Source organism: Haemaphysalis longicornis, unplaced genomic scaffold, assembly GCF_048455015.1.
Source record: "Haemaphysalis longicornis isolate Haplotype H1 unplaced genomic scaffold, Haemaphysalis longicornis Haplotype H1 scaffold_3, whole genome shotgun sequence".
NCBI classification, from domain to species: Eukaryota; Metazoa; Arthropoda; class Arachnida; order Ixodida; family Ixodidae; genus Haemaphysalis; species Haemaphysalis longicornis.
In genome coordinates, this window is record NW_027526335.1 from 169,424,241 (window position 1) to 169,452,188 (window position 27,948).

The window sequence follows — 27,948 nt, forward strand, 5'->3', positions numbered from 1 at the left end:
TAGAGTTCTGTGCGGGAAATAATAAATACATTCGGACTGGGTGTGATGTGACGCGCTTGGTGGGTGGTCGGTTCGCGAGCCTATTGAGTGCCCATACTCTGAATTTTGTGCATATATTAGCGGTAGTAGAATAATGAGGCCTGCAAAAGTGCCACATGCTCAGAGAGCAGAACATAGCTTCGGTGGGGCATTGAACAACGCTTTATAAGCACTAATGCATGCTACTTTCGCACGATATTTTCTGGTAGGTGTTACCAAACCGTCTGTAATTTTTTTGATTAAGAAATACTCGTGAATCTGATTCTTTGTTTGCAGAGCGGGGTTTTTATTCGTGTTTTTTTGTTCTTTAATGTCCCGAGCAGGTGTCTGCTCAAACTGTAAATCACTTCATCATTTTCCATCCCTTTTGTGCATGGGCGATTGCTGGCCTGTATACTTCCTCGAAATATGGAAGCATAGCCTTCACACGCTGGTAGTAGCCGGTTAGCTCGGGGAACTTGGCAGTGTCGACGAAAGGAATCTGAAAAAAGGAAAAAAAATCGAAATCCTAAACAACCACGTGGGCAACCGAAACAGGCAATACATCATTTTGTTAAAAGGGACCGTATTCTTGGTATTGGGCAGACGTTTTCTTGAAACCAGTACACGTGCTCCCGCGATTAATCCCGTGCGCTGAGTCTTGGCTGTGGCTCTGTGGTCGCGGCATCCAACCTAGGTGGCGTATACAGATAAGACAGCATCATGAGTCGTTGTGGCGAGGCTTAACGATATCTCCATTCGCCACGATAGTTGTTTCGTTGACGCCTTTACTCCCAATATCACAAAGACCCCACGACGCTCTGTTCAACATTTTTTCTATATCCTTAATGCTTTCATAACGCAGTGGACAAACACAACCAGTACTTATGATGGAAGATCACAAAGAACCGCAGCCAAAACATTACCCTCTATGCCCATCAGGCAACTTAGAAGCTTGCTCAAAAATTTTCTCTTTTCCTTGGTATTGGCGTTCTTCGCGCGCTCGAATTGCGTCATTGAAGCGGTGTGGCGACTATTGGCCCGCTTTCTTTCAGTTGCAGCAATGAATGCATTCGATAGCCACTTCAAAAAGAAATCCAGAAAAAGCAAAGCAGAAACGCAAGGTGAATCTGCTCCGACGAACAAATCACGCGCTGCCACTGAGTGCTGGCGATAAGTATGGCTTTCGCAGTGCTTTATGGCGCGAAGAAAATAGCGAAAGAGTTTATCAAAAGTGTTGCAAAGTTCGGTTAAGGCAAAAGCATTAGATGCCAACTCAGCTAATTAGCTGGCGTTAGTGCCGAGGCGTTGCGAAACACATCCTTTAACTGAGCAGTAGCAAAGTGTGACCGGCCACGCCAGTGCACGGCAGATAAAGTATCCAGGCAGGGGAAGAACTCAGCCAAGCAAGCGAACAGACAGGCAGCGAAATCCACCATCGTCGGCGTCGACTGTCCCAGCACATAGCTGCTGGAACGAGCAACGACCAAACACGTGGGAGACAGATCGAAGCCATTCGGAAGCGTAAAGGGGCAGCGTATCGCGAAGCAAATTGTCTGAAAAGGCAAGAGGACTATAAGGTCACCGAAAAGAGGGAGAGGAATCCAGGCGTCTATATAAGCCTCCTATATAACTTACTAAAGGAGGCTATGTGCCGGCGCTACGACAGCAACAAGCAGCAAAGTTCAGGGCATGCGGCGACCACGAGGAAAGCATGGAGCACCTGGTGCTGCACTGATGCAAGCTGCGCCCACCCGCCAGAGTCAACGCCACTGTACAACAGGCGCTAGGGTTCGAGGACGGCGTCGACAATGCCATGGACGTACATACAACGAAAGAACGATTGCAACTCTGGCAGCGATCGGTTCGGCTGGGTGCGGCTGTGGTGACGGTGCAGTGAACGCACAAGTCAACTGCAGTGAATGGTGACAGTGCAGTGGACGTACATACGCATGCAGTTTACCATATGCACAAGACTGCAGGAAAACTGCTACCTTTAGTTTTCTCGCTGGTGGAGACGGTGCAATGACTTTAGGCATTCAGCCGTTTTTTTTCTTTTTTATATGTATTTAACTTTTTCACCTGGCTTGGACATTTCGGTGTCCGCCCGATACAAAAGGCTTCTGGCCACAACGATCATCATCATCATCAAACTTAACGGGTGTCCCTATTCGCACACCCCGTGGGAACAATTTTTTCCCGAAACCATGATGATGATGATGATGCTTGATGATGCTTAGTGGCTTCCCCTTTCTAACGGGTGGCATTGCACAGCGGCCTTAGTCGCAACGCCACTGTAGAATCACCTCACCAAGAAAAAAATACAAACAAAATACATAAAAAAGTTATGTCAAAATAAAAAGAAAATACTTTTACGAAATTTTTGTGCTAGTCTGACTTCTTTGTTCGCATGTCTTTCCAGATTGTTCTCTGCTCTTTTCCCACCAACATTCTAACCTTCTTTTACTAGCCTCTACTGCTGTCCAATTCACTTTTCCCCTAACCTTAAAGCCAAGGGCTTCCGGAAGCTGGATGGCTCCATCACTGAGGGCTGGACGGATACTTTTGCACTCCGTTACAATATGTCGCATGGTTTCTGGCTCATTCCCGCAGCCTGCGCATAGTTCTTCCTGTACCGGCTCGCGGATAAGCGTTTTTGTCCGCAAGCAACCCGCCCGGGCTTCAAAAAGCAATGCACTCCCTTTGGTATTATCGAATAATTTTTCCCTTGCGATCTCCTGCTTCCCGATCCTGTATATATCTAAGGACTTCTTCGCATCCATCCTCTTTTTCCAGGTCGTTGTCGCTGTTTCTTTCACTTCATTTTTTATTGCGTTGGTCGTTTTCCCTGCACTTCCAGGTTTCATATACTTTGTCCTGGGCCTTTTGGTTCTTTTCCTCCATTGTGTGTCCACGCTTTTCATGTAAAGATACCGTAACACTTTGGCCGTCCATCTCTGATCATCCATATTTCTAAGTCGTTCTTCAAAACATATTTTGCTCTGTGCTTCTCTCACTTCGAAGGATGCCCATCCCATGTCTCCCTGCACTGCCTCATTTGTTGTTTTACTGTGTGCTCCTAATGCCAATCGACCTACGGCCCTCTGATTTCCTTCTAGCCCTGATTGAACATCTGATTTGACACACACTACTGCGTTTTAAAAGGTGAGTGCTGGTACCATTACTCCCTTCCAGATTCCTCTCACTACTTCATATCTGTTATATCCCCACAGTGCTCTGTGCTTCATGATAGAGACATTTCTTCTGCCTTTCATTCTTAAATGCTCTTCATGAGTTTTTAGATACGCCTGATCTTCGTTTAACCATATGCCCAGATATTTGTATTCCGTTACCCACAGTATTGCTGCTTTTTGAACGAATACCGATTCGTTACGGGCGTTGTCATTAAAAACTAGAACTCCTGACTTTGCTGTGCTAAAACCCCAGTTCAGCTTCTTCCTCGCAGATATCTGTGAGCTGTTGCAGACACTGTTTGCTATCTGCTAGTAGTACTATATCATCTGCATATATCAGTCCCGGGATATGTTGTTCCACTTCCTGTCCTTTGTGGCTATAACATAGATTGAAACCTATTTTACTGCCTTCAAGCTTTCATTCTAGTCTAGCCATGCACAGCATGACAACAATGGCGACACAGGACAACCCTGCTTTAAACCTCTATTTGTGACTACCGGTTCCGTGCACTTTTGGTCCTCCCAGGTAATTTGCACCTCGCTCTCATTGTAAATTCCCTGCAACAGCTGTATAAAGTCCTGGCCTAATCCCTTCCGCTCAATATTGCTCCATAGAATTTCTCTATCTACGTTGTCGTAGGCTCCCTTTATATCGAGAAGTGCTATCCGTAGTGGTCGATCCTGAACCAATGACCCCTCTATGCATTGGGTTAGGACTAATAAATTGTCCTCTAAGCGTCTGTCTCGTCTGAAACCATTTTGCATTTCTCCCAGTATGCTGTTCCCCTCTATCCACGCCTGTAGTTCCGCTTTTATAGCTAGCATTGCCATCCTGTATGCCACTGAGGTAACTGCAATAGGCCTGTACGAATTGGCATCAGCCCTGTCTCCTTTACCGTTATATATCATCTTCATCCTGCTGTTACGCCAATTGTCCGGTACTTGCTTAGTTTTTATAACTTTATCAATTGCTCGAATCAGTTGTGCCTTGCTTTTTGGACCCAGTAGGTTGACCAGCCGTATATGAATTTCATCCGTCCCTGTTGCCGTATTAGCTGGAACATTTTCGTCGGCTTTTTTCCAGTTTAGATTCTCTAACTAACTTTAGCTCTCTATCTGTACGCACTTCGCTTGCCCCACTCCCTGAATGCTGTAGCCCTCTCTCCGTTGTTCAGAACTTCTCTTGTATCATTTAGCGTATGTGAAATACCGCTTCCCCTTTTAGTACCTGGCCTGCGCCGTTTATGACATGACGTTGTACTTCTTCGGTCTTTTTCCTTAGTTCCTTTTCATGATTCCAAAACTTTCTCGGCGCGCCTTTATTCTTTGCCAGTATATTCGAGACCCATCGCTCACTTTCTCGCTTAAGTTTTTGCTGTACAAGTTTTTGTAGTTCCAGCTTCTTAAGGCGGTACCAATTCCACTTCAAAGTTATTTCCTCGGTTTGCATTCCCACTCGCTTGGCCTCCCTGTGCTCTTTCGAGGCTTGCTGCCTTTGTGTTATAGCTTCCTTGGTTTCCTTGTTCCACCAGATTCTAGGTTTTCTTTTTCCTTTCCAGTAGTTGCGTTCTTTCGCGTTCCTTATCTTTCCTTGAATGAAACCAATCAGTTCGCTGTATTCCCAATCTTTCGTCGGTTGTCTCTCGATTTCCGTCGCCAGGCTTTTGGCAATATTAGCCATTTGCTCATCGTTTAATTTCAAGTCGTGTACCACCGTTTTCTGGTTTTGACCTTCCGTTTTTCAACAGTCAATGTTATCCGTTTATGGTCACTTCCTAAGCTGTGGGCACCTATTTCATCTATTTCCATTAGAGTCAACCTTTCATACACTCCTTCTGAAAGGAGGCTGTAGTCTATACTGGACTGCTTTTCCCCTCGTTCCCAAGTAATTTGTCCCTCACATTTATTCTCTGTTTACTACAATGAGATTATGTTCTTCACACATATCTAGTACGAGTTTGCCGTTGCGGTCTGTGTATCCGTCCAGGTCCTCAATGTGGGCATTCATGTCTCCCACTAGAATCAGTCTCCCACTAGAATCACTTCTCCCGATTGTCTTAACTGATCGAGGTTCCGCTTAATGCATCCTACCAGTTTTTCATTCTTTTCTCTAACCTCCCTGTCACCACCTGACCACAGATAGGCGACTCCCAACAGCGTTTCTCTTCGTGCTAAGTGACTCGAGGGAGGCAATCGCCAATTTCGCAAGGAACCAAGTGTGTGCGAACGCAGTGAGGGTGTGCGGAGCCCTGGACTCGCGGACGCCGATAACCTTACGATGGTTCCCGGCCCACATGGGCAGCGTGGGACCCGTACGCAACCGCAACGAGGACGCGGACAGGGCGGCGAGGGCGCTAACCGGACGCCCCGTCGGCCCGCGCGCCGCGTCACCTCGTGCGGCCAAGGAAAACAACGACGCCAGAGACAACGACAACGACAACGAAGACGACGCGGGGGTGGAAGAACAGGAGCCCGCCCCGATTACAACGTACGGAGGGGTCCTGGAGTGGCACAGGGAGCAACGTAAACGCTACCCTGCGCCGCACCCGGACCTCACCCGGCAGGAGGCGGCGCTCCTCCTACAACACCGAGAGGGGGCGACGTGGACCCCGGTGTGGGCCGTGCATGTCACGCCCGAACAATTCATTACGGACCAGTGTGCGGTGTGCGGGGCCGCGAGGGCGACCATGACCCACATGATGTGGGAGTGCAACGACGCGGAAGCGGAAACGAACATACTACCGCCCCATCTCGCTCGTGCGGTGCGCGAGACGGACAAGGACGCACAGAAAGCCGCCGCGCAGTTTGCGCTGGCGGCGATCACATGCCAGCAGTCGCGGCCGGCACCCCCCTCCTAGCGAGGGAGTGAGAGCCACCGTGACCTTTTAGCCGGCAAATAAAGATGTTGTCCCCCCCCCCCTCTTACCGCTATCGTGCCCTTAACCCACATATGTTCTTCGCAGTTTTCGTTTACTCTGTGCCAATTGGCTCCCTGTTGAATAAGCATGCCGACCCCTCCCCCCCTTCTAGTACCTACCGTTATGTTACAGCCTTGCCATATATATTCATGCATTGCTGAGGGCTCTTCTAAATCTTGAAGAAAAGTTTCTGTAAAGGCATATACTTCAGTTTTTTCTAGTTGACCGCGAACCTCTAACCATTTTTCCCGTGATCTGCCACCGTTCATGTTTATGCAGCTAATCTTAGACACCCCACGCTTTTTCTTTCGGTTAAAGGAGCCATGAAGAGAAAACACAAGTTTGGTTCATTCGAAAGATTGCCTCGTTAGAACCATAACGACACCACTTATAACGCAAACTTCGCTCAAATAAGCTACATAATTAGGAAAAACGGGAATGGTCATGCGACTCACCAGCTCATTTCCCGCAACAGAACCTATGCCGTCACATGGGCTAAGCTCTGCGATTGGCGGAGGCCGGCAAAAGCAAACGCATGTTAGGCAGGGCTTACAGTTTGCATAGCGAGCTAAATGCCCGTGAAACATACTGCACATTCTTTTTATGACAAAAAACGGTGGAGTAAACGGTTGAAGTTCCGAACGAACACGCAAGCGTGTGCGCCAATGCGTACGAAACAACCGCCTGGCCGAGCTCGACATCTCGCCGTCGCGCAGACGAATTTTCGGGTTCGAGGCGCTCTGACCTTGGAGGAAAAATGCCGTAAACACCGCGCATTGACGCTCGTATCTTTCTGGTCGAAGCAGAGAGCTCGCGCGAACGGCTTTCCATACACGACACCGGCCAACTGGCATAAGCGATACTGCTACTGAAGTTGAACTATTATTAACCGTAATAAAAATACGGCACATACGTACCAGTCTGTATTCGTCCGTGGCGACGGCGCTGACGAGGCAGCGGTGCCGACGGCAGGGCGTTCGTCTGTTGTGGCTATCGCGGAATGGTCGCTTTCCCGTCCACCGCGTATCCCACAACTCTTGCCGCTCGTGCACTTAGATGCGTTGAGCGTTCAAGTGGTGTGAGGTTGTTAAATGCAAGCCGGAGCTCCTCGGCGAGAGTTTTGTTCTCCGGATCAGGCGATTCCATGACTAGGGCTGCGGGTGCACTAGGTTTTACTAGCATTTTTAAAATGGCCGCCGTCTCGGTCGACTCCCGCGTGTGGGTGCTATATGGAGTCGACATACTAAGTATCTGTTTCATGGACCGGCCCGTGTGACACCATTGCTCACGTCACCAAATGTGCAATTTTAGCGGGAGATTTAAAATTTTGGCTTAAATTGCCTTATTTCTCAGTGAATAAAGCATCATTTGCTTCCGGGAAAGCGCTTGGGGTACTATGAAACACCTAATCTTTCGAATAAAACAAACTTTTGTTTTCTCTTCATGGCTCCTTTAAGCCCCTCATTATCACCACTAGGTGCTTCTCTTGCACTGTGTCCCATACCTGCTCTTTCGCCTTCGCCTTTTCCAACCAAGAGATTGGTACACAGTGCCGACAACGGCGGATCGTCACAGAAAATGCGAGCAATAAGCCGCGAAGCTCACCAGCGACAGTCAATAGGTATGGCCTCAATGACGTCGTTTAGGCCATGCCAGGGGTGCTTAATGGGGAAAATTGAGGGGAGCACTGTTGGTTTTCCCGCGTCATTCACAGTGATTTACGCGCTCACCGCTTCACATGCACGGGTAATATTTGGCTCAGGTATTCCTGGCAGTGTAATCTAAACGTCGCGCAGGATTAGTTGCACTGCTCAAAGAGTGTTGCAGGGTCCCTTTGAGTAGTAAGCTTCCCCTCTGTACTGTATCAATAGGGCGTATGGTTGGTCGTGTCAGTGTGCTCGCGAAGTTGGATGGTTAAGGAAAATTGATCGCTGCAAACGAGGAGAGAAAGAACGAAGAACGACGAGACAAGCGCATCTGTCTCGTCGTTCTTCGTTTTTTCTGTCCTCGTTTGTAGCGCTAGATTTTCCTTAAGCAATGAACCAACTAGCCCAACAGCATATTTTACTGAAGTTGGATGATCAAGTGCTTCTTCAAATCGAAGTTTTATGCAAAGGTAACCATAGACTGGTACGGAAGTAGATTTCTGAGGGCCCTGACATCTAATTGTTGCAGGTGTAAGGACATGAGCCGCAAGTCCACTTGTCCTTGGGCTTGGTAAGGCGGGAGCGGCGTTTGGGACGTCCATAAAAAAACTCTTTCCGTAAAAAAGAACTGTTTCCATAAAAAAGGTAATCATAGTATTCAGGCATTATTGCTCCTGGTGACCAGTTCATCCGGAGATCCAAGGCCCTGTGATTTCTAGGCGACTCTTGATGCCCGTGCGTGTGTGGGACAAAATACATGTTTGTTTTATTCGAAAGATTTTGTTTTCACGGCCCCCAGGGCTTGTCCGGCAGTAAACGATACTTTATTAATAAATGATTCAATTAAATTTAAAATTTTGATTCTCGCGCCAAATCGTGCGCTTCGTGACACTGTCTGCGATGAACATGGAGTAGCAAGAACAGTTCTTCAAGCGAACAATAGTGTGGCGTTATGCTCTGCAGCGGACTGCGGAACCTGTAGTTTACCGTCAGCCCTCCCAGATGTCGCAACCACACTGTGCCTGACCACTGTTCGTCTTTGCTTTCTTTGAGACCTTATTTTCCCCTGGCTTGATTTTGTCACGGTAAAAAGTAATCGCTTCGTGAAACGTGGGGTATGCTCGACCAACTGGGTTACGTAAGGCAATGCCGCTTATCTCTATCGGCCACTGTCGTGTGAGACTGAGACCCCAAAACGCCGGGGAGCTGCTCAGCTATAGGAGACAGCAGTACGCACTTCTATGTTTAAGTGCACTTCCGCAACTTCCCTTGTTTACACCACCATTCATGCTGCTAAAAAATGACTATGCATTACATTCAAGCGAAAATAGCTCGTTCTGCAAGATTACAAGTACTGCATTACTTGAGTTTGATTGCGCTGGCCTTGAGCCAATGGCACGGCTGTGCACGGATGGCGTCATATATTTTAGTGCAGAAGTGAGCTAGTGAGTCGCACGACCATTCCATTTTTCCCTAATTGTATAGCTTATTGGAGCGAAGTTTACTTTAGAAGTGGTGTCAGTATAATTCTAACGACGCAAACTTTCGAGTGAACCAAACTTGTGTTTCGTCTACATGCCCCCTTTAAGGGGGAGCTTCCGGGAGCATTGTGTAACTGGTTGTGATGAATAAACCATTGTTGTTATTGCTATCACAGTCTAGCTAAGTGTTCCTTACATACACACTAAGCTTTATTGCACCCTTCTTGCCGAAAAGAGAGTAAAAATCTTGTCCCAGGGCGCTCACCTTTGAAATGAGTTTTGGCTAAAAAACGGTGTAGAGATAAAAAAAAAGGGTGTTCTTGTGAACACCCTAAAAGCGTGTAAGGTCTTAAGGCCCTTGGAGAACGGTGTGAGCAGCGCTGCTACGCGTGACAATATGGATCGTCTTAGCCCGCAGCATGACATACGGACACATTAAACAAGCACAAGTCGCACTTGGGACCACAATCAATTGAGCAAGGAAACCAACCGGATGCATGGGGAGAGCGATTACAAACTTACTTACAAATACATCTGCTCGTGCTTTTATAGCCAGCAGAGGAATGTCCTCCGATATAGTCGGTGGGCTTGTCGCGAAAATCAGATATTAGCGCTAATTTTGAGATTATGCATAATAATGTGAGCATAACGAAGTCAGCTTGTGGCTTTGCAAAAACGTTCTAATCGGGAGGTAGTTATTATGTTGAACAAGTCGTAGAATATTATTAAATACCAAATTCTTATTCCACACCATTCGAACAATCACCAGAAAGGGTATTCATTATTTCAACGCCCTTTTTCACACAAACGTGTACAGCTACAAATTAGGGTGTCGGAAACTGAGAAAAAAGTGTGATACTGCCGACTAAGAAGAAAGGTGTAAAATATCTCCAACTTTGCAGGCATTTTAGACCCGTTTTACATGGGTGGACAGAATATTTTTACAAGGGAAGGGATATTTTGTACCCCACGATGTATCAAACAACACGACTTGGCATAATTTATTAGCAGCGGAGTGGTTTAATCTTGCGCCAGGTTCGGTGGCGTTAGCAAAAAAAAAAAAACCAAGACAAAGAACTGCACCCCCTGTAAAGGTTACACCACCAAAGGTTGGGTAGTATATCAGTGAAGCCGGCTTTCGAGCCCGTTCGAGTGCGCGCACAAGGGGCGCATGTGTATGCGCACCTCTTTGTATACCATTAGTATTTTTGGGATTCCAAAACGTAAAAAAAAATTGGTGCAACTTGCACCGGTGGTGCAAAGCCAGAGAAACAGCAGGGCTGGGGGCCGACCTAGCTTGTTTCCCCCTTGGATCCGCTGTCAGTGTGGAGGACAAACGGGAACAGCCTGGTAAAATTCGGCTAAACTCGGCCTCACCCCTCAGCACTTTTCCTAGCGTAGCAAGAACATTGCACAATCTAAAAAAAGCTTAGCACAGCCAGAGTCCTTCAATGCTTTGAAGGACTCTGGCACAGCTTACCAAAACCTTGCAAAACTTAGCAATGCCAGAAGAAGCTGGTTTGACCCCCAGCTCCGCTGGTTATTTTTTTTTTTTTTTGCAACTGAACACATATGTCACATCCTTTCAACACCCTACAGAAAATCAATGGTGTTGCAGTCGGTCAACACCGTTTTCGCCACACAAAAAGAGTGTAAAGCTACAAATTATGGCGTTCTAACCTAAGAAAAATGGTGTAATGGTGTAACTTTCCAACATCCTTATTCCACTTATACAACACCTTTTTAAGCAATAAGGGCGTAAATATTTTATGTTTAGTTCTAGTATTTCTTAATTTTAAAAGTTCAAATTGACGTTTCACGTGCCAAAGCTAAACTTTGGCCAGGAGGCGCAAAGTCCATGGAAAAGAGCCATCACTGCACAATATGTTTTTGCTTTTGAACATTTCTTATGAGGTGGGCAGGAGGGTACGAAGGGATGTCTGATAAATCGCAGTGTAATTAGACATGATGCGTGGCCATAATGAATCAACGGCTGAACACCTTTTCCACACCCTTTCAATGCCCTACCAAAAACCAAGGGTGTTGAAGTTGGTCAACCCCCTTTTTTCCACAAAAAAGGGTGTACAGCTACGAATGGGGATGTTCAGATTAAAAAAAATTCTGTAATGGCCTCCCAAAACCTTTTTTCCACTTACGCTATACCCTTTGTGGCCAAAAAAGGGTTTTAAAAAGTTAACTGTGCATAAAGGCATGGGGACTTCCACCTGTCCCCATGCGCCGTTCACACAAGTGGTCGGCGAAAGCCTATTTCTTGAGCGGCACTGTTGATCAGCGGCAAGTTCACGCGTACGTTAGCTCCCTTTCAGACCACGCACGGCGCACAGTTCTCGCTGCCCCGCGCGACGTGCAGAGGAGTCCTGGCCTCCGAGAACGTACTCTGGTTGGCCTCTCGTGTGGACCTTTTCTCACTAAGGCACACCCTCGCTTTTGTTTCCCACTTCGGAAGTGCGTGCCGGTTGGCGGCGGTCGCAGGAGACAATATCGACGGATTCGCCACGGCCGCGACGACGACGAGATGACACAGAACCGCGGCTTACCTCTAGGGCTATGGCCAGATAAGCGAAAACGGCGAGATCGGCCAGAGACAGCTTGTCGCCTGCAGCGAATTTTCCTCCGCCCAGGAGCTTCTCGATACCCCTGAGCACATTCTCCTCGTAGGCAGCCGTCTCTTGGTCGGTTGGCTTTTTGTGCAGGAAAAAGCGGCCCATCTGCAAAACACATGATACGGTACAGTATATATATCATGGCCGCCACCATCACCACCACCGTTACCACCAACACCATAAGCTTTCTCCTGGCGTGTGTCGGCGTTTTTGAAAGTAACACTGCGATTACAAAAGTGCACGGCGCTAAAAAAGCGATTACGGAACGGTAGATGCAGTGTATTTATTTCTCGGTTTACTTTTGCTTTTTCACTGCTAACCCCTTTTCGGGACGATCTGCTCTTCTCCAAATATGGTTGTTTCATTCAGGTCGTAGTTATTCAGTATTCGATATAGCTCTCTCTCTCTCCCTCGTAGTAGTATTAGTAGTAGTAGTAGTAGTAGTAGTAGTAGTAGTAGTAGTAGTAGTAGTAGTAGTAGGAGTAGTGCGTGTGGGTAAGAGCGAGTGCTCGGAACTTCCAGGATTACTCGTTACGGGATAGTGAACAAATATCTGCGACATTCGCATTCATGTCTTCTGAAGTAGAGTTGGCGTTGTTAAGTCTTTTCAGGAAATTGTCTCCGCAATGCCTTACAGGGAAACCGCTGAATTCAAGCTATCAATGGGTTCGCCTGAACGCAGCGCTCCAATTTTTCAGTCCAACAAATACATTGGGACTTCTTTAGTTTGCGTCTTTAATTCTGAATCATAACGTGAAAATGAGAAGCCGTACTTATAAGTTGCCGCTGGTATCCCATGTTTCGTTTTGCTCGTAATCACATAACTAAAATGACTCCGTTGCGGCTCTACCGCCTAGTAAAGAAGCAAGAGCGAAAATACCCCGAGCAGTATGCGCATTACTACATATAGTTTTTGCAACGATCCAGCTTTCAGAGGCTCTCAACAACCGAAACTTGATGCAAAGAGCTAAGGAGGGTGTGAGGACAATGAACAAACTTCACTGCGCCCAAAAAAGGGGATGGAGAGGGCCGGGATGGGGTGTTCAGTGGGTCCTCTCCGATCAGATGTCGGCCAGGAGCCCGTGGGCCCTTGCGGTATCCTCAACCAGTCGGGCGACTCGTGGGACTCCGCGTCGGAGCTGAGCAGCATTGCATCTCACTTCTACAAAGTATTTATGCCGAAAATCTCTGTTGTGGGTGTTGTGCAAGTGGGATGCTGTGGGCAGCCGCAAATATTATGATGGAGGTTAGATTTCGCGGCGCACCACTGGCATGAGTCTTTATAGAGGTCAGGAAAGAGGAGGTTGTAGTCGGCGGGGTTGGGGAATGTGTTAGACTGAAAATAATTCGTGCCACAGATTGCCACCTGGTCACGGAGTGATGTGGCGGTGGGTATTTGAGGCGGCCTAAACGATAGGGGTTAGCTATTTCATTATATGGGACTGGCCTGTCCTTGCTCCCCGTGTAGAGCAAACGCTCGGAAGAGTCGAGGAGGTTCTGGCAGCTAAACCGCTGTGCCGCCGCATGAGCGTGCTCGCTTCCCGGCCGGGATGAATGGGCTAAACTATTTATTCAAGCAGCGGAACGCAGCCCGAAGTGAACCAATGCGCAAAATTAGAGGCGTGGGCTGCGAAGTCCGGAGTGTTTCAAGAAAGCGCGCTAGAAATTAAAGATGCCCAGGCAGGAAATGAAATAAAATGGTGATGCATTAGCAATACCAATGAAAGATTCCGTCAACTCCGCTATAACCAACCTCGATTACTTGGGCTTAATATATGTCGCGAAGGCCCTGTGAGTGCCCAAAGGGCCCGCGATACTTCTCAGATGATCGGAACTGATGCACTGCAGTTGCTGCACATATGTACAAACTTAAGGGGAATTTTCGCTGCCTATAATCAACGCTCTTACACTATAACGAAAACACCAGACAGCACCCTTTTAGAGGGTGTTTTGTCGTTTATAAAACCTTTACAAGCATGTTTTTCCTGTGCTTTTGCTAAGGACTAAGGGTGGTATATATATATATATATATATATATATATATATATATATATATATATATATATATATATATATATATATATATATATATATATATATATATATATATATATATATATATATATGGACAAAAAGTCAGCTTTAAGGACGCAAATAAATTTAGAGTGCAGTAACTATGACGATACATCCGCCACCACGTTTAGTCGAAATATTCCAGCTCCATTCAAAGTTAAGGCTACAAGTTTGATTGAAGGTAACGAAGTTGTGCGCAACCTTTACGACCATCACGAGGGATTAAGTCCATGGTTGCACCGATTTGCTTCGTCTTCGCTGCCGCAAAGACCTTTACTTCTTACTTAGTCGACAGGTTTATTTAAAATTAGGCGCTCAGATTTACAGGAACACCCCCTCTACAGTGAGGTCATGCGCCCAGAGGGACACAGAATTGGGTAGTAATTATTGATGTCGGTGGCTTAATTAACTAAAATTGAATAATTACTTTTTATTGGCTGCAGTAAGCAGGCATGTTTGTATTGAAAAGTTAGACGCAATCGTCTTTTTACGAAGTTTCATTTGGCAGAATTCTTCTAGCGCATCCGGGCTCCGAGATGTCGAATTGCGAAGTTTATTTGCCATTCGCATGATTACGCATTCTAGGCAGTGAAGACCGGCGCAAGGCTCCTCCATTTTGTTCCGTGTTTCGATAGCGGTTCCGAGTTCTCGAGTACAGCAGCAAATAACGCCAGCCAAGACTGAAAGGGTGCCAGTTACCAATTCTGCCTATGCCTCCACCGCGTTCGGAAACTGAGCACCGTACACAGCAGGCATGCCACGAAAAGGCGAGCTTTGCTGCGGCCCTTACTGCCTAGCACGCGCAATTATGGGAACGGCAATTCAAATTCGCAGTCGGATCTCTCGGAGCACAGATGCGCTAGAAGAAGCCGGCCTAACGAAACTTCGTAGAAAGACGATTGCGTCTAACTTTATGATACAAACATGCCTGCTTACTGCAGCCAATAAAAAGTTAATTATTAAATTTTAGTTAATTAAGGCACTGACATCAATAGTTACCACCTAATTCTGTGTCCCCCTGGGCGCATAACCTCACTGTAGAGGTGGTATTAACGTAAATCTAAGCGCGATATTAAAAAAAAAGAAACCTATCGACTTAACTTTGATCCCCCTGTATAGGAAAGCTCACAGTAACGCGTGAGTTATCATTAGACGATGAACGTTGTGTACGCATTGCCAGTTTTCACCACGCTGACACCGCTGAGTTAGAGGTGTGTTTATTAATCATCATCGAGTGAGGTGAGCACTGAGCAGCACGCTCTGTGGCCACGTAGTCCGTGTTGGCTCTCTGTACTCGTTTCCGTTTTCGATCCCTAGCGCGGCGAGCCTCGAGGCGATCGGCCTCCTCATCTTGCGTGTGGCCGACCTGTGGCCGACCCATCTCTGCGACTGAGCCGGCGAACTTCTAAGACTACATCCTAGCGTATGCGAATGGCGCACTACCAGACACGCACTCCTGCCTTCTCCGGCTGTTGTGGGTTCGGCGGAATACGCTCCCCGTTCACATTGCAGTGGAGGGCTTGTCAGCCTACGTGTATTCCTCAGCCGCTGCCAATAGTAACAACCGGTCCACTAGCAAACTTTCCCCAACGGGGGGACGATCTGCGTCGTGCCACACGTGCCCTCATCCCACCGAGTGGAAAGGACCTCCCCAGTAGACTTTCTTGCTGGGAAGAGGCTTCACTGCGCAAACTTCGCGCTGGAATGGCTATTTCACCAGCTGTGACCCGGGCGTAGCCACTACGCCAGCACGGCCCATTCGATGACACCTGCTCCTTCTCTGCACCTCCTGCCGACTAAGCTGATGCAGACAATCTAATATGGGCGTGTCCTTCATTGGACTCAGGTAGAAGTCGGCACCTTAGATGCACAGGCCTTTATCCTGGAAGACCCCCGATCTCTAAAGCGGTGGCTGCCGGGACACCACCACCGCTCCCTTCTTGCCTTCCTCCGAGAGACGGGTGCCCATATCTATCTGTAAATAGGTCATTTTTATGTCAACGGGCACTGTATCGCAAATAATAAAATAAAACGAATGACGAACGCACAGCCCTAAAAAGTGGGCGCAGCTATAACTAGCGAGTAACGTGAGCAGTGTGATTGCGATAGCGAAAGTGTTGTCAGTATTCTGGCGAACGCTGCAGTTCTTTTTTGCGAAGTGGGGGGGGGGGGGTGCAATCTTGCCTAATTTCCCTAAGTGGGTACGCTTGGCTTGACAAACGTGCACCGAGGACACTGGCGATCTGCGCGTGGCACGCACGCACAGGCGCTAGGCATTTTCTTGGATTATTAAACTTCACGGCGGTCGCCGCGAAGCACGCGCTCAGGCACGCTCAGCATTTTCTTGGTGTTTTTAACTGCGGAAAGGAAAAATAACGAGTTGGTAAAGAGGTTCGCTGTTAAAAAAAAAACGACGTTTTGCAAAACTGGTGCCCGATCGACAAGGTAGTTTAATACAGTGGGCCATCCTTCCCCTGCGGCTTCGGGCCATCCTTTCTTAATAAAGTTTTCTTCCTTCCTTCTTACAGTCCGCAAGAGTGCTGCGCATCATTTTCCAAGATGCAGTCAAAATGCGGTGTATAATTCTGGCGTTAATATGGAGCCGTTTTGCTAGGGTCACGAACTTTAAATCGCCCTTTTAAGCCAGCAGAAAAAAAGGGATTTCACCGTAATTTATGGGCAAACTTTTCGTCTCTAAAGAAACCACGGTTGAACTACAAGGCAAGAAGTGTTATTCTTCAAAAAAAAAAAAAAAATACCGGGCCATCTCTACTCACGTGAAATTTGGGGTGGGGTGAAGCACGCAGTGTATAAGTCTATTCAAAGATTGTCTCTATCTTGCCTCACGGCGCGCGCTGATTGGGCGCCGGAGAAGCGCTGGTGGGAGGAGCAATCGCTTGCTTGCTAAGGCGGTGGCGCCCTCTCTTGCGTTGAACCGGGTTTAAAGAAATAAATGAGAGACAGACTGGCCGTAAGTTGTCTTCGTTTCACACGCCCCAGCATGCTAAGATGTATGCTTTACAGAAAAAAACCTGGCGTTTGAAAACAATTTCTGAGACGGAATTTTAAAAAAATTCTGTTTTATAATGGAATCGAAGTCAGATAATTTCTATATTTAAAATTAGTTTAAATCATGTTAGTTCATTTTGAACCGATTTATTCATTATACACTTGTTTTTTGACCCTCGTTTGCCAACTTGATTTACCGCGACGACGTAAGACGACGACAGGAGACGCCGACAGCCCGAGCCCCTTCGCCCCTAAAATAATCGCAAATTTCAGAAAAGGGGGCACTAATTCAAGCATAGCGACACCTGTAGCGCCTCCATTGGCAACCGATTCAAACTCTCCAGATACTTTAGGGAGACCTGTTGCGCTGTTTTGTGTTGGTGACCCTCTGCGTTGGCTAATGAAGCGTCAGTGGGAGTTGCGTTCGAATGTCCAACCTTCTGTTTTTAATTTTTTTTAATGCGTTAGTGGTGGCTTACAGTGTTCAGTAACGAACTCTTAAGAGCCTATATGTTGACTGATGCGAGTTCTAGGTAACCATTACAAGCCTAAGGTGCACTGCCGCACTGTTCAAAGCGCGGTGAAAGCGACTAGTACGTGACACTGTTAAAAACAGGATAGTGTTGCAAGAACGAGCTGCTGAAAAAAAAAAAAACACAAGTACGCTCACAATGGAGACCAAGCCCACGTAAGGCTTACCGTGAAAGCAACCGCTTGAGGGTGGATGGTGCTTGAAAGAGCCGCCAACGTCTGGTCGATGCGGGCGCAAAATTTCACGCAGCCGGGATAGAGGTCCGACTGCGGGGCGTACTTCCGCACGAGGTAGTAAGCGATGGCGTTGCTGAAAAAAACGATAAAAGACAAATGTGGCCGCTTTTTCTCGTTGTTTGGCCGTGACAGGGCTAAAGCATGCAGTGCATTGGTTCATTGTAACCATTCGGGAACTACGGGAAGCCGATCGGCGGGTTGTGTGGTGGCAAGGGCGTGCTTTTCCAGATCCAGACAACAGCACGGTGCATGTTTGCTTATAGCAGTCCCTTTCTGACGAAGAAAGGAAATACACATTTCATTCTCATTTGGAACTATAATAACAATTTCTAAGAGACTACTCGAATGACTAGAGGCGTCTATTGGTCATCGTTGAGCAAGACCAAATGTGTTGATTTCTCTGTCACATAAAGTGATTCATATCTCTACACGGCAGAAAGACACCCAAATTCCTGCAAAAACTATGAACTAAGGTAACTATCCCGCATCCATCCGATGTAAAGTGTCCAAAGCTTGTGCGTTTTGGTAATTATATTTGGTGCTTGACTGCTTGTCAAGAGGCAGCTTCGCTGGATAATTTTGGCCTAACGACTGTTATTATGTACTTGTATAATTGGTATGTTGATGAATATCCCCCTTTAATTACCTTTTTGTATAATAATTCTGATTTTTAGTAACATTATTTGGCTGGATTGTGTAATCATGTTCTTCGTGTATTTTAGGATTGTTACTGCTGTTAACCGCGTCAGGTGTACTTTTCGTTCGTACTTGTTGGTAGGAGGCCCTTGCCCAGTCTATGACTATGGGACCTCCTAGAGTTATTGATGCACTGTACCATTTCTACTGAAACAATAAACTGAAACTGAAACTGAAACTGAAACCCTTTTTCATGTCGGAGTGAGGCAACCGCGTTCATGTCACCACCGGCCCATAGAAGGTACTATGGAGAGCATGCGGCGGTCACAGGCTTTAGGCTGATTCACAGATTGGGTTTAAAAATGATAGTTTTTCTTCTGCCACTTAAACGCGAAAATTTTGGTCGGTCTGGGTGTTCCTCCAAAAGTTAAACAAATTCTTGAACGAGACGTTTATGTGGGCAAACCTTTTCAAACTACTAAATCTCGTGGCAATGTTCGTACTGGTAAACATTGTTCAATAAATAGAAAACATTAGGCATATTTGAAGGAAGGCATCAATACTCAAGGGGCATTTTCATTGTTCTTTCAATTATAAGTACATGGGTGCTTGATTTTTACAATAACAAATGAAAATACGCCTTAAAAAGGTAATTTAACTCTGAAGTATACATGATTGATGATTGATAGTGGTATCTCCTTTGTAGCGGGGTGGTGACGCGTCATCTTACAAAAAAACAACAACAACAACTATATGCCTATGTTTTACACTCTTCGTTTAGTACTAGCGCTGCTCTTAGGGCAGGCACAAAAACTTATTAGGCACAAAATACTTATTTTTTGCTGTTACAGGTGGTAGCTGTCCTATGCAGTATACCCCTCTCTGCTTTTCGTCCACCCGCATTAGAATCCTTTTCGTCGCCTCGACAGCCTTGAAGTTAGCTGCCTCTGTGCTACCCTAAATTCTAGGGCTTCTGGAAGCCGAATATTTCCCTCTAGATTCGGATGGATACTCTCGCATTCTTACACTATGTGCGGCATAGTTTGTGTTTCTTTTCCGCAGACCACGCATACCCCACCATTTTGTGAACACACAAAGCTCTTCGTTCGCAAGCAACCTGCTCTACCGTCAAAAAGCAAAGCACTGCCTTTGGAATTATCGTAGAAATTTTCCTTTCTGTTGTCTAATTTTTCAGCCGTGTACATCTCTAACGAAGTTTTGGCTTCCATTTTTTTTTGCTCCATTTATTCGTTTCTACCTGCCTTGCCTCTTTTTAGGTTGTCTTGGCTGTCTTGGATTCTCCACTGTTCTTTCCGTATTTCAACGTTAGCCTTCCAGTCTTCCTTAGCCACTGCGTGTCCACGCTTTTCATGTCTAGGTGCCTAAAAACTTTTGCTGTCCACATATGTTGATCCGTTGCTCTCAGCCTCCTCTCAAAACATACTTTACTCTGCGCTTCTCGAACTTCAAACGACGCCCATCCCATATCTCCCCGCACTGCTTCGTTAGTTGTTTTGCCATGCGCTCTTAAGGCCAAACGGCCTACCGTTCTCTGGTTCACTTCAAGGCCTGCTAGAGCGTCTGATTTTAAGCAGAGTACTGCATTCGCAAATCTGAGACCCGGAACCATTACTCTTTTTCAAATTCATCTCACTACTTCATATTTGTTATATCCCCACAGAGCTCTATGCTTCATTATAGCTGCGTTTCGCTTTCCCTTACCCTTACGTTGCTCCTCGTGCGTTCTTAAGTAGTTACCCCCTTCGTTTATCCCCACTCCCAAATATTTATATTCCTTGACTCTGGGTAATTCGACATGCTGGATTGACACCGCGTAAGTGCTAGGGTCATTGAAAACCATTATTCCCGATTTTTCTGCGCTAAAAGTTAACCCGAGGTCGGTGGCTTCCTGACCGCTAATATTTATGAGCCGTTGCATGTCGGTCTGGTTATCAGCTAAAAGAAGAAAGTCGTCTGCGTATAACATTCCCGGAATACGCCGTTGTACCACTTCGCCTTGCAACATATTCGTTAGGTTGAACCCTAATTGACCTTCTTCTAGTTTCTCTTCAAACCCTGCCATGTACAGCATAAACAGTATTGGGCTCAAAGGACATCCCTGTTTCAGTCCCCGATGGGTGTTGACCTGCTGTGCGCATTTCTGCCCTTCCCACGCCAAGTGCACTCTGTTATCTTTACGAATTGCTATAAGGACCTTTATTACCTCGTAATCTAATCCCTGGAGTTCCAGCATTCTCCACAGACGTTCTCTATTTACGTTGTCATATGCATGATGAAAAAAGCGCTTACGGCGTCTCCTCGTGGTGGCATTCCAAGATTTACAACAGTAACGAGAGATTCCAGTACATCACGCGCCAGCCGTGCGAACGCGCGGAAATTGAATCCGCCTCTTTCACAACCCCACTGCGCATGCGCAATCCCCTAGCGGCCAAGTCCCTAAGCAGTCCAGTAGGGGCAGCAGACGACATTCCCCACAGCTACCGCACAAGCGGGAAGGGGTCGTGGTTGTATTTACATCGTTTGATTTTTTGTGTGTGCATGCTCGTTATGCGCGGAACAATGTCCACAACTTGTGCTGCGTTCCGCTGTAACTCGGAGTGCCGAAAAGGGAACGGTGTCGGCTTCTATCGCTTCCCGTCGGCCGCACGCGATCGGCTACGGCGGCTTGCGTCGCTCGCGTCGGCTCGGGTGATGGGAAGTTTAGGCTTAGCATCCTGGCAGATATTTGATCGCTGCTATCTGTGCAACTGCGAATGACAATCCGCAACACAACTTTTCACTACACTATCACCCCCTTTCTCGCATGTGGAACTGTATTTAAGTTATGGCTGCCGTTTGAGCGATCGGTGACCAAGACATCTGCGTAGCCTGTTTCGATGCTTCCGCGCAGGTATCGCCATCTCTCGGCCGCTCGGCGCACCGCGCGCCGCGGCGACCGGTCAGCGTAGGCTTCCATCGCGGCAGATATATCTGATCGCCGCTTTTAAAATAAGCCCTGACAACAATCCCTAGCACAATTTTTCACCACACTAACACCTACTTTCTCGCATGTGGAACTTTTTAGCGATCAGATTGATTCAGAAGAGCAGCGACAAGCGCGGTTGCTACCGTGGTCTGCGCCGGTTCGAGCCGCTGAGTGTGCCGAGCTGGCAGGCGCGGCCGGCGTGTGCGCGGACTGTTTCCGAAGGCAGAAAACGCTTCACGATTGCTTGCTTTATCCATTTCTTGCGAACAAACGCGCAGAATCTACAAATTCAGCTAAGCGATCATCGTAGTTGACCATGGAGCAAAAACAATGGGCGGAGCGACGCCGACGACGCATCTCATGCGCGCATCGGGCTGTCTCAAATTCACGCGTACGACTAGTCGTGGCGACAGTCGTAACGATCAGTCGCATGCGAATCGCGTGTACCAATCGTACATGTGTCCAGCGCTTAAAGGCATTTTGCGAACTACCGGCCTTTGTTGAGCTGGCGATCGCACTTCATGCCAGACGACTCCAAGTACTGCTCGCTCTGCTACTCGGACGGCACACGGATCTGTCCGAGATTTCTCTGCCAGCCCTCATTCAGTGATAAGAAGCCGCCCGGTATTATGTGATGACCAGGGGCTGTCATCTTAAGGCGTTATAACACCAACACAGAAGAAAAACTTCGGCTGCTCCTCGCCGTAATGTGGGATTGCCGTGCATACAACGAGAATGCAGCCGGAGGAAACGCCGGCAAACCCTACAGCTTCAACTTCCGCTAGGCACACTAGGTGGCAGCACACCGCAATGAAAGAGGCGGATTGACATGATTAGACCTTCACGGTGTTTATCATGGGCGAAGCGCAACGGTAAGGGAAGAGCGTGAGAGGTGCACGGGGAAGAGGAGACGCTTTATTTGGCAGTGGCGGCAGAGGACTATCGTCCTTGGACGACATTTGCAGAGAAGGAAGCGGATACATGGCTAGTTTCTAAAAATTCATGGCTGTGCTTTGAATGATTTGAACTTGTAGTATTTTGTCTTCGTGGGTTCTTTAAGGGAGATAAGCAGGTAACACGAGTAAAAAGGCTCGCAAGGGCGGAGCGAACCAACAACCTATCCTGAAAATAAAGAAGCGAAAAGGACGCAGGACGAGAAAAGAAATGTATACAAGCAACACCGTCGGAGTTGTTAGGCTATAGCGGTGTTGTTTGTGTGTCTTCTTTTTCTTTTCCTGCATCCTATTCGCTTGTTCATTTTCGGTACATGAACCGACTAGCTCAGCAATTCACGCTTTTGAACCAATAATGCTTGCTATGGGAATGCGGGCTGCGCGTGATCGAGTGGAAGCTTTTAGTTTTATTATTTGTTGCCGGGCTTACTGAACCGTAGTAGTCATTCAAAGCAAGATGCTTCTACCAAGCTACCGTGCTCATCCCTTATTTCCGATTCTCAAGTTCCTCTTACTTAACGCCCTCGAGATCTAAGACCTTTTGTCGGCTTTCCATGGGAACTATAGTGAAATCGTACAATAGTTCTATATTTTAACTAACCAACGTGCAAACACGACGCGACAAATCTTTTGGACATCCACTTTTTCGTCCCCGAGCGTTGGTTGGTGGAATTATAATTTCGCTCTTGGATCCCAAAGAGGCGCGGAAAGCACTGCGCAAGCAGCGCATTATTATTTCGATCAGGAAAGCAACGGCACCTGAGTCTGGCTACTTTAGCCCAGTTGACGTTACCAGGTGGCGACCGCAAACATGAAATCGCAAGTTCCACTACAGTTTCTGTGTTTTTCGCGCAGATAACAAAGTTACGCAAATATACTGCGCGCGCAAAGGAACGAGGCAACAGATTTTGGAGACATACCTCTCGTAAAGGATAAAGCCTCCATCGTCGATCGCCGGCATTTTGTGAAAGGGGTTGATCTGGAACGGGAAATACGACGTGCATTTAGATAGCAGTTCAGAAAAAAGAAACAAAGATATCTGAAGTGCAAATACAGATTGAGGATAACGAAGAGGCGTTTTGGTGTTGTAAATAATAAAGGTTTCTGTCTAATCCCGTTTCGTAACAGTAGCGCAAGCTGAACCATCCATACACATGTCGGAAGTCTCAACGGCCAAGCAGAGCACCCCGCAGCACTCATATATGCACTGTAGTGTACAACGCAACTCCCTGACATTGACGTCTTCAACACACCACCGAGTAAAATTTGCGAAACCCTCGCAGTGACGCAGCTCACTCAGGACCAGCTCCGAAAGAGCAGGGCGGTAAGGTGGAAGCAGCTGACGGCCTCATTTTTACCGGCCGACGTCAGAGATTTCAGCTGGCAACGCGGCTGGGGGGTCCTGCCCACGGCAGACCGCATCGCAAAATGGGGTGTGGCACCCTCCAACAGGTGCCCACAGTGCGGGCAGCGTGAAACCCTGCAGCACGCGATTTTCGATTGCAAGGTTGCAAAGACCTACTGGAAATTGTTAGCTCGGATGTTTGGACACAAACTCGACGCACGCACAAAGTCGCGCGACGCATTTGTTCTGTTTTTACTGTGCGTTGGTGCCCAGATCATCTGGAAAAGGCGCGGCTTTGCGGCTCTCAGAGCGCGGCCGCAAAAGTACATGTTTCCAATGCTTCGGAAAATGCGCTCGCGTCTATTCGATCACCTGGAGGCTGAGCTCGCCGCGCTGGGGGAAGAGCAGTTCCTTCAGCGGTGGTCCACTCGGTTTATCCGTGTGGTAAACAAACAAATAGAAGTGTCTATTCTACCCTATTGACTGTTGTATTGATCTTGACGTATTGTTGTGAACTTTCGAGGATGTGATCTACAGTGATCTTTCAGAGTAATTGTGCTTCTAATAGTGTGTGTACTAGTGAACTATGGAGAACTGTGGAGTGAACTGTGTGTGTAGTGAGTGGTGTAGTAAGTGAAGTGATACATGCAGTGTGTATGGTTTAGGCGACCCGTGTAGTATTTAGCACAGCGGGTCTTTGTATCGGCGATTAATAAATTTTTTTGAAGAGTGCTGGGGACGATGGTGATGCAATTCTTGACAATGAAACCTTCTCGGTTAAGTGAGTGGACAGAAAGTGGAACGAATAAGTGCAGAAGATGAACCACAAGCGACGGATTGTTTCCGCAAAAAATGTAGACTTTTAATCGTTTGTTGGTGGCCGGACGATAAACAAGAACCTCTCTTACGCTCCATCCGGTTGTCCCGAGCATACGCGTCCTTCAGATGCACAATAGAAATGGCACGTCTTTGTTTAAACGGGGAATTCACCACGTGCACCCGATGGCGCCGTAAAAGCAGCTTCTACGGGAATCGTTTACACAACTCGCACCTCAAAAAAATACTTGGGGCTGTAGTGACGGTGACAGGTAGTTACATTAGGAACGCTTCAGGTTTTTGCGCAGGTCCTATGTAAAGAACAGGTTTCGGTTAAGCATTTTATACCCAAATTTAGTGGAGCGGTGTTCGGCGAAGCTGTAATTGCTCTCCTACCTTGGAACATTCTTCCGACCGCAAGGTTCTCTTTCGCAGTTGGCTTTACAGGAAAAAGTGGGTTCTGGGTTAGGGTCACAGTTAATGCATGATTCAACGAAGTTCTAGTGCGGAGGAAATCATCCCTGTTTTCTTTGTAAGCAGTCACTTAAATGATTACGTCACAATGTTGCCGAAGATTCCTACCATGTGATACAGCTAATAATCTATGGGTATGACGTTGTCACGGACTCTTTTCCTTGGCTACTTTGACTCTCAATTGGACCAGTGGGCAACACCTCTCGACGGGTACGCGCCTCTGTGCTAAACCGGCCCATAGGTTGCCGGAGGAAGACGAAGACACTCGGTGATGTTCGTGCGCGTGCTGTTCCGGGGACATCGCAGCTGTTACGAGAAAGAAAAGATGACGGCGTTGCAAATGACAACAAAGCTGTGGGCACCACGCGGCCTGGCTGGGCGCTGTCGCGGCGACAGGCCGGGGGCCCTGCTAGACAGCAATTTTAGATGCGGAGCATCTTATGGTCAAAGCTATGTCCTTCCCTCCGCCGTGCAGCGTCCACACCCCCACTGCACATGCCTGGCCAGGCACCGCTGATGATGATTGTGGCAGGATGCCCCTAGGGATTGGCCGACCAAAGAATCCATCACGAGATAGCTTCGCGTTCAACCACCGTCGTCGTCTTCCCGTAGGGGAACCCTGAGTAGTTCCCGCTGGTGATGATTGTGGCAGGATGCCCCTAGGGATTGGCCAACCAAAGAATCCATCACGAGATAGCTTCGCGTTCAACCACCGTCGTCATCTTCCCGTAAGGGAACCCTGAGTAGTATGCGAGGCATTCCTCCTCTCCTCTCCGACGCTCCGCTCCTCTCCGGCACTCCTCCTCTCTTCTCCGAAGCTCTTCTCCTCCCTGGGATTGCGCAACGAATGGCAACACCTGCGGTAGCCGCTGCATACTCCGCTGGGGGCGCCACTGTAGTTCCGCGGTATGAATGACTCATTTCGCTCCCCTCATTCTCCTCCCACAACGCCGTGATGAGTCAGCGTCAACGCCAGTGTCAGCGCCGCGGAGAAGAGGGCTCGACCCACTGCCACGAAACGGCAGCGGCAACAGGCCGATCCCGAATTTCGGGCTCGCGAAGCCGAAAGGAAACGTCAACGCCGCCAAGACGCTGCTACTGATGCAACGAGGGCTCGCGCAGTTGAACTAATGGGAACTTGAGTGGACCCCATGGCTGCTTCGCATACTACTCAGGGTTCCCCTACGGGAACATGGTGAAATTTTTTTCATTCTTGATTTTTGTCCTGATGAATCTGTTAAATTCCAAAATTCCTTTTTAGTTGTCTCAATCTTCTCCTCTTTCTTTATTATTTTTTACTCTAAAATAAAACGGATCACAGCCTAATCGTTACAGGCAGTTTCCTGGAGATCCTCCAGGTGGGTATGCACGGTGATTAAAGGGTACCAACCAAACAACCATGGTCGCCATGTACAAACTGTAAATAGATCGCTTAACATCCTTGACCATCATTCGTCTCATTTGTTCTGCCGCCAGGTAACATCTTCGTGGACGGTGCGAAGTCATCCCCTTCCGGGTCCATGGATCGCAACGTCTCGGGCCGGGCGCAGTCGTCGACGGAGCGTGAACTGTGTCGGGCAGCCCCAGCCTTGCCGCAACCAGCATCCGACAACGTCCCTGCCTCGCTTCCCCAGCCCGTGACCACACCAACAACATCAGCCGCGACAAAGTGAGAATAGGTGAGACCAAGGAAAGATGCCATGTCCCCAGCCCTCTCTTCCGGTGGGGATCCGACTAACTGAGACGCTTCGTCGCTGCCTTGACGACGTCGCTGCTGCGGGACTAGGCATCGTCGACTAGATCATCGACGTCCATGGCTGCAGGCAATCATCACGGTTTTATGGTCATCGCATCGCTCAACCTTATCGCACTTGTCTTTGTTGTGGCCTCTACCGGGATGGTCGCTTCCAGCCGGGGGGTTAGTTACGAGAAGGAAAAAAGGACGAACTTGCAAATGACGACGGAGGGGCTGGGAGAAGGCAGCATGGCTGTGCGCTGTCATGGCCGCGCTGTACATACTGTAATCAGATCGCTGATCATCCTAAACCATCGTTCGTCTCATTTGCTTTACCGGCACCAAACAATACATTCCCTTCGCTACCACGTCACAATATAGCCGCTCATAAATTACCGCACCTGTTGAACCATTCTAGGAACAATACCAAGCGTGCCAAACCACCAAGTATCTTCCACAAACACGAAATCTAAAAGGTTAAGCTTAAGCTAGGGACCCGCCGCGGTGGCTCAGCGGCTAAGGCGTTGCGCTGCTGAGCACGAGGTCGCGGGTTCGATTCCCGGCCGCGGCGGCCGCTTTTCTGATGGAGGCGAAAAGCAAAAACGCCCGTGTGTTCGAGATTTCGGCGCACGTTAAAGATCCCCAGGTGGTCAAAATTAATCCGGAGCCCTCCACTACGGCACGCCTCATCGCCTGCGTTGCGTCGGCGCGTTAAACCCTACAATCAAATAAAAATAAAAAATCAAGCGAGGGCTCGTACCTTGAGGTATTTCTCGCCTAGGTGTTCCTTTGTGTAGTAGTCGACGTCCTTAATATCTATCTCGAGGCCAATGTGTTTGGCCACGGAACGGACGAAGAGGCAGGGCGAGGCACCGTCCAAGTAGTGCAGCACGACGGGCATGTTGGCGGCAGAGAAGGGGCAAAAGCCTGGACGACCAAGGAGCGAGGCGGCTGATGTGCGACTGGGCATCGGATCATCACCTGACGTCCATTTAATCGATCGCAGGATGAGGGGAAGGCGGGCAGGAGGGAGCATGTTTCATGGGACCTGCGCAGGATGTTGCTGACATTTAACATGAAGAGCAAATTGCGGAAAAATTGCTCTGTTGACGCGGCCTGCGAGCGGTTAAGGCAGGATGCATATAGCGGCTAATGCCTTCCGGATGCATGTCAGACTAGAGCTCTCTCTGCGAATGGCTGGCGTACTACAGCAACATTTCAGGTCAACGTTTTAGTAGTTTAGCACATTAGTTAATCCCGTGTTTTTTTATT

The 27,948-nt window shown here is 47.8% G+C and overlaps 1 protein-coding gene across 1 annotated transcript; it reads right to left on the reverse strand.

Annotated features, from left to right (window-relative positions):
* Window positions 1-301: 301 nt before the first annotated feature.
* LOC144175670 (glutathione S-transferase 1-like) lies at window positions 302-27,682 on the reverse strand. The gene is made up of 5 exons (XM_077704715.1): window positions 27,437-27,682; window positions 23,227-23,285; window positions 17,663-17,804; window positions 11,816-11,986; window positions 302-520 (listed from the first exon to the last, which is right to left on the reverse strand). Exons 1-5 carry the CDS (start codon window positions 27,644-27,646, stop codon window positions 383-385), a joined length of 720 nt encoding a protein of 239 aa, XP_077560841.1. The 5' UTR covers window positions 27,647-27,682; the 3' UTR covers window positions 302-382.
* Window positions 27,683-27,948: the final 266 nt, after the last annotated feature.